This window comes from Convolutriloba macropyga, chromosome 12 (genome assembly GCF_964194025.1).
Source record: "Convolutriloba macropyga chromosome 12, txConMacr16.3, whole genome shotgun sequence".
Lineage (NCBI taxonomy): Eukaryota > Metazoa > Xenacoelomorpha > Acoela > Convolutidae > Convolutriloba > Convolutriloba macropyga.
In genome coordinates, this window is record NC_134479.1 from 17,706,162 (window position 1) to 17,723,308 (window position 17,147).

Below are 17,147 nucleotides of genomic sequence, written 5' to 3' on the forward strand. Positions count from 1 at the left end.
TCATAAATCAGGGCGTACATGTTTTTTTGATAATAAAATAGCGTTCAGAAACATCAGTATTTTAGTTTGACTTAAACTCAAGCATTAAACCTCGAGTTTTTTTGCATTTATTGAAGAGGGAATTAGAGTTTCAATCATATTTAAAAGCTGTTAATTAGAGTGTCGGAAAAATAGTTCGAGTTTCGAACAGAATTAGTGAAATATCTTGAATAACAACAGCTTTTAAATAAAATAAGGATGGCGCGGCACTCCTCAAAAACGCTGTTACCGGAGCCGTCTACTGGGTCAAATGATTTTGAAAGTTATGTTACACACTTTGAGCTCTTGTCACAACTTCAAAAGTGGCAAAGAAAAGAAACAGTAAACGGCGCCGAGACCGAAATTGAGGAACGGCCGCATTATTTTGCGTTAAGGTTACAAAAGTCGGCTATTGATTTCTATCGTACACTTTCGGAGGACACTAGAAAGAGTTATGACGAGACCGTAAAGGCTTTCAGACAACATTATAATGAGAAACCAGTAGTGTTCTGGGGGAGGCTAGCTAAAAGAGTCCAGCAGCCCGGTGAAAAATTAACAGATTTTCTCGGTGATTTGCAAACTTTAGCCTTGAAAGCATACCCTCAGGATTCTAATGAGATAAGAGAACATCTCATTTTGAGGGGATTCCTCGAAGGCATAGAAAATAGTCAGGTGCGACTTGACCTGAGAAAGAACTTGGGTGACGCGGATATGACTTTAGACAAAGCTTTAGAGCACTACACATTGAAGCGGTCACGAGAATTGAGGAGGAGGATAATGAGCCGCGGGTTTCTGCCATCCAGTCGAATGAAAACACACAACTAGTTAATTCGATTAACGATTTAGTGCGAACACTGCAGACTAATCAACCTAATAGGCAAGAGAATCAAAAGTTTTCATCGCAAGGAGCGCGGCCTAAAGAGTTTCTGCGCAGTAGTGAGCGAAGTTCAAGAGAGAACGGAGATAGAAATAGAAGTACTAATTGCTATACCAGAAGCAGCGCTGAGCATATACGAAACAATTACGAAAGTAGAGCGCGTTCGCTAACACCGGGAGGTGGGAACAGAAGCCGAGATCAATCGCACGAGAGTCGTGCCGAGAAGTCGAAGGCAGCGGTGAGTTTCGAGAAAAAAAAATGTCGCCGTTGCGGTCAGCGAAACCATGCATCTAGGGAATGCAAAAATTGTTTCGAATGTGGGAGCCCAAATCACTTCAAACGAAATTGTCCGTATTTAAACGAGAACTAGCTGGAAATGGCAGGGCTTCATTTTCAGCCGGCTACGTAAAAACCTTGCGTGGCGGAAACAGCCCAGTGGAGGCGTTGTTTGCAAAAATAATGATAAAAGACAAATTGAAAATGGCCTTAATTGATAGTGGAAGTAGTGTTAATATTATAAGCGACACACTCTACAAGCAATTGGGGGAACCGAGCCAGACCAGAATGTGCAATAAAAATATAATAGCTGCCAACAACGGGAAAATGCCTATAATGGGGTCAGCAGATATTCAAGTTCAACTTCAGAAATTTACATGTGAAATAACAGTTAAATTTCTAGTGACCAGAATTGAGATAACGCCTTGTTTATTAGGCATGGAATTCTTGTACAATTTTGACTGTATTGTAAGTCTCAGAAAGAACGAAGTTTTTTGCGGGGCAATTGGGAAAACATTACAATTGTCCCCATCCCAACGAAGTAATAAGAATCTGTTTTTAATTGCTGCTGAGGATCACGAATTACCTCGTCGCTGCGAGGGTTTCATTAAATGCGAAATTATCGATGAAGAAGGTAACATAACACAGCAAACAGAAATTATAGTCGAACCCATGAGAGAGTTTGAAGACAAATCACACTTATTAATAGCGAGATCGCTGAATGACATCGTTGATGATGTTGTATGGGTTCGCGTTCTGAACCCTTCATTAGGACCAAAGAAAGTTTACAGAAATTCGAGAATCGCATGTGCGGAAAACATTGAAAAAGTTTCAAGAGTACAACAAAATAACCCTGACAATAATAAAAAGCATGGGGATGAATTTGATTTTGAGAAACACGTGAACTCAAGTTCAATGAGTTTGTCTTGTGGGGAAATGACAAAAGTGAGGTGACTTTGCACAAAATATGAAGTGATATTTTCGCGAAACTCAAATGATATGGGATTTTGCGACCGAATTTATCATAAAATAAAATTAAAAAAGGATGCTGTGCCATTCAGACGTACATACGGCAGCATGAGCTTTGAGAAAAGAAAAGCCATGAAGAAAATTGTTGAAGACTTGGAACGAGATGACTTAGTCGAACCAACACACTCTGATTGGGCAGCACCATCATTACTGGTACCAAAAAAAAAGACGGAACCTACCGCTTAGTTGTAGACTACCGTGGTCTAAACAAACAAATAGAGAAAACATGCTGGCCTTTACCACGAATTAATGAGGTTATTGATTCACTGGAGGGAAACATGTACTTCTCAAACATTGATCTTCCGTCGGGATACTTTCAAATGGCGCTGGAAGAGGAGAGTCAAAATATAACAGTTTTTATAACACCTTTGGGCCTATATAAGTGGAAAAGGCTCCCTATGGGACTAGCTTCTGTACCAGGAGCTTTTCAAAACCTAATAGAATTAATTTTTGCTGGTCTCTTTTAGTAGCTTTAGTTTATCTAGACGACGTTATCGTTTTCGGAAGAAATTTCGAAGAACATCTTAAACGGTTAGAGCTGGTTTTCCAACGTTTATCGGAGAATGGATTAAAGATTAAAGGATCAAAATGCAATTTCTTCCAAAAGGCGCAGCTTTTTAGGACATATTATATCTGAGAGTGGTGTCAAGGTCGACCCAGAGAAAGTAAGAGCGGTAGAAAAAATGAAAGAACCATCATCCCTAAAAGACGTGAGGGCTTTTCTGGGCCTTGTGGGTTATTATCGAAATTTCATTCCGGGTTTCGGAAAAACAGCCGAACCTCTTTACAGGTTACTAAATAAACCAAATAAATTTGAATGCAGAGTGCACAAGTGCGGTAGCAGAGTTGAAGAAAAAGCTTTTGGAAGCCCCAGTTTTAGGATATCCAAACGATAGGGATCAATATACATTAACTACCGATGCATCGTTGACAGGCATTGGAGCAATTCTTACACAAAAACAAGGAACTGAAGATAAAGTTATTGCTAATGCTAGCAAAACTTTGAGTAAAAGTCAACCAAACTACTCAGCAACTAAGCGGGAATCATTCGCAATAGGTCATTTTACCCATTATTTTAAAAACTATTTACTTGGTCAGCATTTTTTAATTATAGCGGACCACAGGGCTCTCGTGTGGATCTATAGTTTTAAAGAACCAGACGGTATGGTCGCAAGATGGATAGAGAAACTTGGGCAATTTAATTTTGACATCAAGCATAGAGCAGGAAAGAGAATCCCACACGCTGACTGTCTTTCGCGCATAAACACAGAAGATGAGGAACAAACAGCTTTCGTTAACGCTATTGCGCTAGAGGTAGAGCAAGACGCTACCGAATATAGTAGTCGAGGTTGGCAGTTACACAAACTACAGAGTAAAACTGCGAGATTCGCAGCAAAGTGACAATATACTCAAAGAAGTATATTCATGGGTCATAAACAAAAAAAGACCCGAACCACGGCAAATGAGAAACGGAGCTTCAAAGGAGTTATGGAAATACTGGGTTCATATAAAAATCTTTTTTTCATAGAAGGGATTTTGTATCGAAAACACCAAACAGAACCTAACTTTGAAACTGTTTACCAAATGCTGGTACCCTGGGGTAGAGTGTCAAACGTTCTTGAGCTGTTGCATGATTCGCCTAGCGCAGGACACTTTGGTATAGAGAAAACCTACAAAAGAGCTTGCGAAAGGTTTTATTGGCCGTGCATGAGAAGGGACGTAAGAAACTGGATAGAAAGCTGTGACGTTTGCCTAAAAAGGAAAGGCACTAAGCAGAAACATCGGCATTCACTCACAAAATGGAAACCTAGTCATCCATTTTGGCAAGTATCTCTCGATATCATGGGTCCACTTCCCGAGTCTCAGGGAAACAAGTACATTTTGCTTATCGGTGATCAATTCAGTAAGTGGTACGAAGCCGTAGCGTTACCCAATCAGGAGGCAAAAACTGTGGCAAAAGCGTTAGTTGAACACTGGATAGTAAGATTCGGCTGTCCAGTCAACCTACACAGTGACCAAGGGTCAAACTTTGTCTAAATTGTTTCGTAGTCTTTGCACTGACCTAGGAATTCAGAGGATATCAACCACATCCTACCACCCACAAGGGAACGCGATGATTAAACGAACAAATCGAACAATAGAAGAATGCCTCTCCAAATATATAGGACAATACCAACACGAGTGGACTAATTTTCTACCTTTAGCGATGATGGCATATCGATCATCAATTCATAGTGTAACAAGATACAGCCCAGCGTTTGTGGTACTGGGTTTTCCACTGTCGCTACCTATAGACTGCATCTATAGCACACCACAGACCACAATATATGCAACACCAAGTGACTATGTTTTCACGATGAAACAGAAACTACAGGAAACGCACCAGTTGATGCGAGAGTATATGGATGTCGAACAAGAACGCCAGAAGTCGTATTATGATCGCAGTAAGTATGCAGTAAGGCTGCTATAGTAGTTACAATTGACTGCTAATTTCACACACTGAAAAAGAGTAAATGGATTTTTTTGCTGTCATTGTGAAACGAATAACTCAATTAAAGAAATTTTTAGGGGAAAAAAGTTAATTTTTCTTCTTTTAATTTCTGTAATATCACGGTATACTTTTTTACCGTGCGTTTTAGTTTTTTGGGTGTTTCATTGGGCTTTAAAATTAATGAGTTGGTATATTAAGCGTCATTCAAAAACAGAATAGAAGAACTACTTGTGTATAGAACGATTAAGAAACGTTTTTGTTTTTCAATTTTTTGACTCCAGAGAATTTTTGTTTGATGCAACGAAAGCTGCTACTCTCATATTTGTACCCGAAACAGCTCACAAAGTTTTCTGAAACTAGTCTTGCCAGTAAAAATTGTAGCAGGAAATAAGAGATGTCACTAGCTTTTAGTGACCTTAGTTGAAATATGGACAATTTTTTTACTGCTGCAACTTTTTCGAAAATGCCGTCGGTTTGTTCATCAAAATAAATGCGATCGAAGAAACTTTACAGCAAATATTGTAGTCTTGCGTGTCATGCAAAATTTTCGCTTGACCGATTTAAATTTTAGATTGAATTTTCCGCCCTCGGGAGCTCTAAATTTCTCTCAATTTTAAGCAGCAGAACTGATTTGGAAGCAGTTTACTGCTAAAGTAAAGTGGACACTAGGCCAAACGGTTGAATATTTCTTTAATTTTTATTAATTAATAATAAGCTTAATTAATTTTATGGTCAATAATAAGCTCTTTTAGCATCAGTTGAAGAACCTTATTGTCAATTTAACAATATTGCCGCCCTAAACCCCAAAAGCAGGCTCCAACCACCCACCCCCCCCCCCCCCTCTTCGTCTGTATCCGGGCACAGGCGGCTTCAATAGAGCTGAGCCCCCGATGGTTGCTTGACAGCAATTCGTTGGACATTAGTAGGTTGTTTTGCTATTTTTTCTTCTAATTTCTTAACTTTGTTTGTCTCTTCTGACATGTGTGTCTGGGTGTTTCAGTCAAAGGCAGAAGCACTCGTTACTCTACTGTTTTGCACCCTGCTACTACTGCTGCTACTCTTCTATCCACTAACCAACTTTATCAACAACAAACAACAACCACTGCAACTGCTACTGCCTTTTTACCCGTTGTGGGAGTAGGTTGGTCATTTTCAGTTTCAAATCCATTTCTTTGCCTGTTTGAAAAGTTTTCTGTTGTCTAAATCTGCTTGAGTTCTCTGCAGATTTATCACATTTTCTGTTATCTGCAAAACTAACCGACTGAATGGGACAGTTGTCAACGCTCAATGGGAGTTACTTGAATTGTTTACTTTTGATGGAATTCATTTCTTCGCGATCTTGTTCTACAAAAATGGCCACAATTTCAGATGTACAGAACATAGGTTTTGTGGTACCAGATATAAATTCCAAAATTGTAAATGTTTACTCCTTGATTTAATTGCTGGTTACCTAAGGTTACTCAAGTTTGCTCTTCTCTGCGTCCTGTAACATTAACCCAATTTCGGGTTGTTTGTTAGGTGTGCCTGTAATTCAACAACCTGCTGCTGTTCATCAGTTGGTTACTCCAGCGACTGTGGTACAACAACCATCGCCAACAGCGGGGCTGTGGATGTATCAACAGCCAGCTGGGTTGGCTACAGCTCCTGGTGCACTCCTAGCTACGAATATTGCTCAGCCTCAATTTGTGCAAACTGTTGATCACGTGGCTACAGGGAACCCAATTCGGTAAGATGTATTATTAATAGCCGCGTCAGCAATTCCAGGCGGCTATTATTGCGCTCCTAAATTTTTTTACTTCGTCTAACAGATTTTTGGTTCGTCTTATCGTGACGTCATTTCTGCTTTTAGGTCCTTGTTTCGTCTTACCGTGACGTCATTTCTGCTTTTAGGTAAATTGCATGACTTATCTCACTAAAGAAAAATGATTTCTGATTTCACTTATGGAACTTAATTTTTACGAACATTAACTAGTTAAAGATCAATAGTGTGCATCTAAGTGGTGCCAAACTTTTATGCCCTAATTCTTGAGTATTAGTCTTGAGTTTTTGATTTCGAATATCAATTTTGAGAAAGCTCTTTTAGGGCCTTTTCCTTATAGACTGTATGTGTCATAAAATTGACAGTACGTATCTAACCTAAAAAATCTAGAGGTCTAATAAAGGAATTTTGGTCAATCTGCCTATCTTGTTTCTTAAGTTGTTTCAATTCATGGAAGGCCACAAACGTCTATCGCGGCTGTTTTTCGGCAATCTGCCGGCTATGTTTGATTAAATATAAACGAAGAGACCGAAAAGGACAGGGAATTAGCAGCCCCTTTCAGCTTGATTGGTGGACTCATTTTTGTTATGGAGTAGATAAATAGGAGACGACCTTATTTACATGCAGGTTGCGTAGTAGGCACAATAGTGCACGAATGATGGAGGTCCTTAATAACAAATTTTCGGTTGTTCAAAATCAGTTTTCACGTGCGGCAATTGACGTATTTTTACTGTTTTTCTCTTGAGTTGGATTAAAATGGAATGCATGTATGCTAATCGCGACTAGCTGCTATTCCTTGAATCCCTCATTGCGCGGATAATGTTTTTATGGCTTTTACACTATTTGTCATAAATTGTTTGAATTTTTAATTTTTCAAAGTCTATGAAGTGTAAATTCAAATTTCGCTATAAACATGAGTTGTTTGGTTCCACAAATTTTGAATTGATGATGATTGTCATTACAGTAAAAATGATTACTTCATGTAACTTTATCTAACCAGTTGCAACTTTCTATACTTTTATCGATAAAATTTAAATTTCCAAAAAGTATTACAGCAATTGCGAAAAGGTTCTTCCTCTTCAAAACTGGTTTCGTTGATACCTGTAGAACGTTTAAAAAGATACAGATTCAACTAAAAATTTAATTTTGATATCGGTTGCAAATCGGTTTTACAACTCATGTGCAACACTTCTTGATTCTGCAGGCGTCGGTAAAAATGCTCAATATATCCATCATTTTAACATCTCGTTAAAACAAAAGGTATTGGCTTCGCAGGAAATGTTCCAACCTATCGAGCAACTTTTTTAATAGCCTTTAGACATTTTTTCAAGTTCCTTTTTAAAATTCGCTTCACCTCTAGGTCACATTTTTTGTTTTCACGTTTGACTCGTGACTTACCTCACTCACTGTTTAACTGATTGGATTTCAATTCTTTCACGTATTGAGTTACGCATTGCAGTAAATGTCAAAAGAGCAAAATCAAAAACGGGATAAACCGAAAAATCGAGGTTATAAGGTCATAGTGCATTGGGTTATCAAAGTCTATTAGAGCCATCGCTAGCTGACAGTAGTAGTAAGCTCAATAGCTTTCAGTTTGCAAGCTGAACTACGTATAGTTTTGGAATTACTTTTAGAGCACTACTTTTAGAACACCACCAAATTAGAACACTTTTTGAAATTTAGGCAAAAAAAGTCTCAATTTTATCTCTGTTTTTTATCTTTAATTTCTGTTTCAATCCGGAAGTGCGTCAAGCGCGGCTACTTTCCGGAAACTTGCCGGCTATGTTTATTACGGGGCTAGGTGCAACCTATGCGGCGCGACAAGAACGGCAATTCTAAAAATGCATTGGTTAGGACAATTGCATTCTAACTCCTATGAGAAAGTTTATTTCGAATCCGAGTGAAAGATTAATACTTTTTAATAGCTGGAATAGCGATAGCTGTGGGATGCTGTTATTGGCCTTCTCTTGTTTTTTTTTATTTCATCAAGACTGTGGTTACCACCTTGACGTCTCAGTCACTTCAAAACTGGATTTTGTTTGTTCATTCATGCAATTTTCTAAATGAATTGTTTTCGTGAGCTAATTTTCTCACTCATTGAAGCGAGTTTTCTGTTCATTCGCTTAAATAACTTTTTTTTATTACACGTGACTTTTTTCGTGACTCAAATGATTTTTCGTCTCCCAAATTGATTTTTGCGAACTTCAATTAGAGGAGGTTGAGGTCAATTGAGGTTTTATCTTAACTTAATTAAAGGTGTTTGGGCGCAGCTTAAAAACTTTCATTTTTTTTAGGTCTCATTCCTTGTATTCGTGTTTTGAGACCTCAAGTCTATGAAGCTATGGCAGCTATTTTCTGCTAATCTTTCTGCATGCTGATCAGTTTTTAGATATTTTAGATTTTTGTTTGAGCAAAGAGCCGCACCGAAGAGTTAAGTTTTCAGAATTGTTATTAACTGCACTCATACCAAATATATAGCAATTAGATCAGTCCCGTTGGTTTTTTTGCGAATTTTAGCTTGATAGATCTTTGTCCAACGCTTTCACATCCCGGGTGACTTTCTCACGCTTGAATTCTGTTTTTGAGCTTTTGTTCCCGAACATTCTTTGACTTCTCAAGTGAATTTTTCACGCTTCTCCATTTTTGTGATCTCAATTGCACACTCCTAAGTAAAGTTTGCTGCTAAAGTAAAAGCGATTGTCGATTGATAGAGGACGGCCTAATAGTCTAGTAGTGAAGGCTGAAAGGCGAGGTCATCAGAGTTTGCGGGCTCGAACCGCACCCCGGACTGATGCTTTTGCGCTCTTGAGAAGTTTGTCTAAGCTACAGCCCTTGAAACAAATTGCCCTACCTGTTTTATGTTTAATGGCTAGAGTATTGAAAGTATAATGTTAATTGTTTAAAGTATGAAAAGATATACGTACCTCAATCCACGTGCTGGTTTACTCCTTATTTATTTATGAAATGAGGAAATGCAACAAGGAGCTAACACGATGAAATGCAACAAGGAGCTAACACGTGCTATTTATATCAGATTTGTCCCCAACTTTTCATATTGTTATGTGTGATATGTTGACCCTTGATCTTTTGGAGAAGAAAATTATCAGAGTAGATAGCTAGTTAAGATCGGATGTCATAAGAAGTCAAGGAAGTTATAAATTAAAGGTGATCACCATGAATGTAAAAGTGCGGTAATTTGGGGTAATAATTAGGGGCTGATTTTTGTGCTAATTGTTACAGTTGTCAACCATTAATTCTAATTTAACTATTCGATTACAAGATTTGTCTCTGCGTTCCCATTAGCCGACAAGTTATGGGTCCAGAGCTTTTCTAAGTTAAGTAATCAAACCCCCTCGTAAAAAAGCGTTTTGCTGTGCCTCTTTGCTATAAAAGAGGGTCGCTGAAATCACTGGGGGAGGAAGACAAGGAGAAACAAGCCTTGTAGTCAAGAAGTGGACAAGTGGGACCAGAAGGAGCAAGAGTGAGAAGCTTGTGTAGCTGGTTGGGGGACTTCGGTTGTGGAGTTGAAAGCTTGTGTAACTGGTTGGGGGACTTCATTTGTGAAGTGAGCAGCTTGTGTAGCTGGTTGGGGGACTTCATCTGTGAAGTCGAGAGCTTGTGTACCTGGTTGGGGGACTTCAATCGTGGTGTGATAAGTGTGTGTAGCTAAGCAGTGGATTCTGCTTGTGAAGTAAGAGTGAGTGGAGCTGTTGTGGGGGATCAGTGAGGAGCGCGGAGGTTCAATTGTATAACAGAGCTGTCGGGGAAAGCAGGATTGCTCAGTATAGCTGAGAACAGCTCAGCTTAAACATTTGTTTCATTTTCAATTGTGTGTGCGGTGCTTCTGTAAGATACAAGTTTGGGTCGAAAGACACAAAAGTTGGTGGTAAAACATTTCTTAAATAGGACTACGATTAGGGTTCGAGTACTTTATCCTCGTAGGGTGTTGGTATCCTCATCGTGCTTAATCGCTGCAGAAAAACCCTGGCTCAATGTCAATTTCCTGCTTTCGATTTTGTCAAGGATACTACAGAACTCGAACAGAACATCAACTTCTAGATTAATTTAGTCGACCAAACTTTTTTGCTGAGTGTTTTTTTGTTTATGTAACAAGTGCTACCATAATACAACAAGTGCTAACCTGGTGCTATAAAGCATGTTTTTGATACACAAACATAACGACTTACCGCTTCGTCGTCCTATAACAAAGCCACCAACAGGCAACAGATTCACAAACGCTGGAGAAAGGAAAGGAGTTTTGATCTAAGTCCGAACGAGTTTTTTTTCACAGCCCTACCCTTTTTACGAAAGAATTTTTACCTAGAGCAGTACAAGCTTAGTAAAAACAAAGGACAGAGTTTTTAGGGCAGCATAAGTCTTTGGTTCAGTAGGGAAGAATTAAAGTTAACGAGTTAGTTTAAGCCGAACGCAAATTAAACGAAAGTAAGGAAGGCCTAACAATGAGCTCAAAATCAGAAAGATTGGTATTCAGCGGGCGTGAGGATGATTTCTTGTATTTTGCTGAACAGTTTGAGGCTCGTATGCACTCTTTAAAACTTGGTAAAGTTCTTAGTGGAGAAGCCACCTATCTAGATTATATGCAATTTGTTAGAAATAATTCTTCGGAGGAGCAACGCAGGCAAGCTATAGAAAAGGGGAGGGAAGAATTAGAAAAAAGAAGACTTTGTGGTACGAGTTAGTTCAGGCTTTAGACAACATCAGTTTTATTTCTTAGACCACACAAGGGTGATGGCACTAGAGCTTGGGACGTATTGTGTAAACGCTTCAAAAGTTTCGAGAGAACTCAGCTACGTAAATTGATAGCACAATTAACGAGCCTTAAAAAGACTTCAAGTGAGTGTATAGTAGATTATCTCACCAGAGCAGATGATATGCAGTACAACTTAACAGTAGTGAATGAAGGGATTGGTGAAAAATGATTGTTTCAATAATTCTAAAAGGGCTTCCGAAGGATTATGAAAACTTCACAACACTCCAGCAAAGATGAGAAAACTCTTTAGGAATTTAAGCGAGACCTGATAAACTTCGATAATGAAAATGTGAAAACAAAAACAGAGCGTTTTCTTTAATAAGGAACGGAAATGCTTCAACTGCCAGAAAATGTGACATATCGCAAAAGAATGTAGGCTTAAGAAAACGACTCATGAACAAACCAAAACTTCCCCAATGAGATGTTTTAAGTGTGGTGAGCACGGAGATATTGCTAAGTTTTGTAGAAAGCAACAGAAACCAGAGAAAAAGTTTTTAAAACAAAGCAGGAGAACCAATCAGAGAGGCTCGCAAAATTAAGTTGAGGAGCAGAATTTAGAAGAAGAAGAGATATTTTCCTTCTTTCAAACGTCAGAAGACAACCTTACAAATGAGCTAATTTTGGACTCAGGTGCTACCAGTCATATGATTAAAGATGAAAGTTTATTCATAGATATAGACAAAGTATTCTGGTACCATCACTAATGCAAACAGCAGTAAAAGTTTAATTAGTGGGAAAGGAACAGTTGAAATCGGAGTTTTGGATTCCAATGGTTCAGAGCGAAAAATAAGATTAAGTAATGCGTTAAATGTTCCCAACAATACACGAAACATGGTATCAGTGTCAAAACTTAGAGCAACAGGCTATGAGGTCTTCTTTAGTAGGACTTTAGAAATACGAACTAAGAAGGGGACAATTTTCCCTTTAGAGGAAAGAGATAGTCAGTTTGTCTGGAAGAACATTGATTACGAAGTAACCTCAGAGCAGTGCAATTTAGCAAACGGAGATCCCCTTAGTTTGTGGCATAAGCGCTTGGGCCATAATAATGTTGAGGACATTTATAAACTAAAGGATCACGCAGTAGGACTAAAACTAAGCGAGCACAACTTAACAAACTGTGAAATATGCCAGATAAATAAATCAAAGAAACTTCCAGTACCAAAAGACTCAGCAACAAGAGCCAGTGAAGCCTTAGAAATTGTCCATACTGACATTTTAGGGCCAATCCAATCGGAAGCGGTCGATGGCCACAGGTATGCAATAGGGTTCGTGGATAGTTTTGGCAGATATCAGAAACATTTTTTTGAGGTCAAGGGACGAGGCCATTGATAAAGTTGAACAGTTCTTTGCAGACATAGGACAACCAGGTACCTTAGTTTGCGACGGTGCAGGGGAATATGTCTCAAATGACATAAAACATTTATGTAGACAAAAAGGTGTTATACTTGAGTTCTCGGCACCGTAAAGGCCACAAGAAAACGGAAAGTTTGAGAGGAATTGGGGGACAATCACCCCAATGGGTAGATGTCTTTTAGAGCAGTCAGGTTTAGAAAAAGAGTATTGGCCATATGCACTTAATATGGCAAGTGAGATCAAAAACTTTTGTTTCCATTCAGATATTCAGAAGACACCTTTTGAGGCAATGTACAAGAAGAAACCTAACTTAGAATCTACCAGTGTTTGGTTGTTCAGCTTTTGTTCATGTTGAAAAAAGATTTCGAGGTAAGATTGATAGAACTCAAAAAGGAATATTTTTGTGGTCTTCAGACAATAGTAAGACTTATCTGGTAGGTATTCCAAATGACAAACGGGTCTTTAAGGTTAGAAAATCTCGGAATGTAACTTTCAACGAAAACGAAATGTTTATTGAAGTCAAAGAAATGAAGGAGATAGTCAGCAAGCATCAGTCAGATGGTGATAGAGATTTATATCCGGTAGCCTTTCTTGAAATTGTGAACAACGAATTACTACCTAAGTCCATTGATGAAGCAATTAGGGATAAAAACTGGTACGAGGCAATGAAATTGGAATACAACTCATTAGTGGAAAATAAAGTTTGGGAACTGGTGGAGAACAAAGGAAATAAACCCATTGGTTGCCGCTGGCACTTTGCTCTTAAGTTTGCTCCTAGCGGGGAGGTAACAAGGTATAAGGCAGGATTCGTAGCAAAAGGATTCAGCCAAGTTCCAGGTCGGCATTACAACGAAACATACTCACCAACAACACGCCTCTCAACAATTCGAGTACTGATAAGTTACGCAGTATATAAAAACACCGAGTTGAAACAAATGGATATCAAAACAGCATACTTAAACGCTGACATCGAAGAAGAAATCTTCATGCAACAGCCTGAAGGGTTCGAAAAATTTGACAATCAAGGAAATCCTTTGATTTGTAAGTTGAAGAATAGTTTATATGGATTAAAACAGTCCGGTAGAAATTGGTACTTAAAAATCAAAAATTTTCTCAGCCAATTAGGTTTCACACCGGCTGTTCAAGATGAGTGCCTTTTTATAAAGAAAAGTGAAAATGGCATAGAGGGAATCGTGTCTTTGGGTAGATGATATGGTGATATTAGGATTGCAGGAAGACTTTTGTGAGCAATTTCAAATTAGCAGTTATGGAGATCTTAGTTGCTTCTTGAATATAAAAATTGAGCGAACAGAAAACGAAATAAAGCTGAGTCAAGAAGCCTATGTAGAAAAATTGCTAGAGAAGTTTAACATGAGCGAATAGAAGATACTGGAAACACCATTAGATGTTAGCCTGAAACTGTCGAAATTAGATTCACCAGAAATAGGCAGCATTGAGCATAGAGAAATGCAATCATGTGACTATAGGGGTATAGTGGGATGCTTGAACTATCTGGCATTAACAAGTAGACCAGATATTGCGCACGCAACTAATTTATTAAGTTCTTTTGTTCAAAATCCCGGAAGGCGACATTGGAACGCTGCAAAAGGGCGTTTACGTTACCTTAAAGGGATGAAGTCAGAGAAGATGGTTTATAGAAAGTGAGAAACTGGAGTTGACGGGATTTTCAGACTCAGATTGGGCAGGTAATATAGACAATAGAAGAAGTACTAGTGGTTTTTGTTTTAAACTTAACAATAGTTCAGGTGCAATCAGTTGGGCTAGCAAGTTGCAAAAGAGTGTATCTACTTCAACAGCCGAACCTGAGCTTAACGCCGTAGTCGAGGCAAGCAAGGAAGCAGTACATTAGTAAATATATTACGAGAATTAGATTTAGAAATCCAGCAGCCAGTAAACATCTTTGTAGATAATCAAGCGTGTATTGCTCTTAGTAAAAATTCGATGAATCACGGAGACAAAGCACTTTGCATTTAAATTGCACTTCGTTCTGAATTTAGTCGAAAGTCGACTATTAGAGCTATACTGCTTACCTACCGATCGCATGCCGGCAGACACACTCACAAAAGTATTGCGAGGGACCAAAGTATCACTTTTTCGTGATGTCCTTCTCGGAACAAACACTTAACATGATAGGAGGAGTATTGAAAGTATAATGTTAATTGTTTAAAGTATGAAAAGATATACGTACCTCAATCCACGTGCTGATTTACATCTTTGTTATTTATGAAATGAGTGAATGCAACAAGGAGCTAACACGTGCTGTTTATATCAGATTTGTCCCCAACTTTTCATATTGTTATGTGTGATATGTTGACCCTTGATCTTTTGGAGAAGTAAATTATCAGAGTAGATAGCTAGTTAAGATCGGATGTCATAAGAAGTCAAGTAAGTTATAAATTAAGGTGATCACCATGAATGTAAAAGTGCGGTAATTTGGGGCAATAAATAGGGGCTGATTTTTGTGCTAATTGCCACAGTTGTCAACCATTAATTCTAATTTGACTATTCGATTACAAGATTTGTCTCTGCGTTCCCATTAGCCTGTTTTGTGTTTAATGGCTAGAGAACGATGTTTGAAGCAATTATTGTGAACGTGCGTCTTTTTTATATCAGATGTTAGTCGGTTTTTTATTTTTGGAGGCTTAATATCCGACAAACAAATTTGAAATCAAAATCAATCGACCTTTTTGTCAGTTCATTTAAACAATCGAAAACATTGAAATCGAAAAAAATATACTGTACAAGGAATTTGGATTGTGAAGACAAATGTAATATCAATTTCTGCGTCAAAGAAAGCGACAAATGGTTATCCAGCACTACGATAAAAAAAAGATGCCTTCAATGCCGACTGCTAGTTTCGAGCCGAATAGTGAATATAGATATCAAAAGATGAGTTTAAGTTTTTGAAACATTGGATCATGTAGCTGTTGTGATGCAAAATGCCTAAATGAACGAAAGTTTTCATTTCAGGTTTTATTACAAATCGGCAGACGCTGCAGCCTTTATAGACACAGAAGAGCATCAAATAGCCAGAAGCGCCGATAGCTTGCCAAGGCGAAACAGCTCTCGCAAATACGAGACAAATGCAGGGACTAAGATGCGAGTTTATAAAGGAAACTCGTCCAAGTTACTGGAGAGTATAAACAGTGCTGATGTTGCTGCTAGGCAGTTGAAACGTCTATCTCAAAGCATGGCTGATTCAGTCTATACGCATTTAAACGCAAATGAACTCAGCTGAAATTTGTTCAAATTTTTGCCCTCTAACTCAATGTGAAATTAGTATAGTTACTAGACAATTGTGAGAGAAATTAGATGATGCTATCTTATTAAGCTTAATGACTTTGTGGGTATCAATTCTGTTAAGAATTCTTGCCTTTAACGTTTGCTCGTCTTCCGATCTAAGATTATTTGCCTCCAATTCACCCGAATTGCTTTTCTCTGCTAGCCTTGATGGTGGTAAATGTTCAGTTAAACCGACGTTTTGTAAAGTCGAACTCATGCAATAAAATACATTGATTATGTACAATATGGACAAGTCTGATCGAAAAAAATTTGACCAAATTTGTGTCTAATTGGAAATCATTTGACATTGGCTTTGCATGCTGTCGGTTTATGTTAACAGTTCTCCGCATTAAACTCAGGACTGATTTACGACCGTGTTCAAATGTCATGATTTAGTTACTAGAATTTATTCGAGAAACTCGCAAAATTAAAGTGCTACCCTAATAAAATTAACCCGACCAACCCTTCGATCATAGTTTCAAAATGATTCTATAATGCTATAAGTTAGTTTCATTGTACAAAAAGGGGGAGGGCAAAATGTTGTTTACACATATTTGAAGAACAATACGAACTGTCTGACTTTTGAAAGAACTGTGCTCATTTATTGTTAGTCAATATTTGACTAGATGATAAATAAACCGTTTTAACCAATTTGAATGCTAAGTTAAACATGTGAATATGCCAAAATTGTCCCAAAATTGCTCTTACTAGTTATGTTAAGTCTGTTCCTTCAACCAAACAAGCATGATATAAAAGAAGAAATGATTTATGCTGAACTTAGCAAATTGAAAATTGCTCAAAATGCTCAGAAAATGTTCCAAAATCCGGCTAAAGATCGTGGGCGAAAGTTGTCCAATGAATCTAAAGAATTGGTTAAGACTGTGGTTAATTGAAATTTTAGTTGCCTTTAGGATGTGCTAAATAAATGATTGATTGATTTTAAGATCTGGTGGTCTCTTGTTTGGGTTCATTGATTAAAAGCCATTTTTGGAAACATTCTCAAAACCTGGGGTAGGGATTTGATTTATTCACTCTTTGAGAGAAATTTTTGTTTGGAAAATCGTTTTTTTTGTAATATGGCCTCGTTCATTAAAATTTCACTGAAACACAACGCGCTTTTGCAAGTTGAAGCTTGATTTGTTCAAATTTGAGACAAATTTTTTGAACAAATTTGAGCTCATTATAGACTCTGAACAAATTCGAGATCAATATAGCATGATTCGCTCGCTCGCTTGTTTCAACTATGAACGTAAAATCATCCCCCTCACCG

The 17,147-nt window shown here is 38.0% G+C and overlaps 1 protein-coding gene across 2 annotated transcripts in view; it reads left to right on the top strand.

Moving 5' to 3' along the window:
* Nucleotides 1–16,565, top strand: part of LOC142350744 (uncharacterized) — a 63,420-nt gene extending 46,855 nt beyond the window's left edge. Inside the window, exons 11-13 of one of the 2 annotated variants that reach the window (XM_075402695.1) lie at nt 5,692–5,832; nt 6,210–6,417; nt 15,566–16,565. In XM_075402695.1, coding sequence (XP_075258810.1) covers nt 5,692–5,832; nt 6,210–6,417; nt 15,566–15,833 — 617 coding nt within the window. In that variant the 3' untranslated portion in view covers nt 15,834–16,565. The remainder of the gene's footprint in view (nt 1–5,691; nt 5,833–6,209; nt 6,418–15,565) is intronic. The other variant, XM_075402696.1, reaches the window with a different exon arrangement.
* Nucleotides 16,566–17,147: the final 582 nt, after the last annotated feature.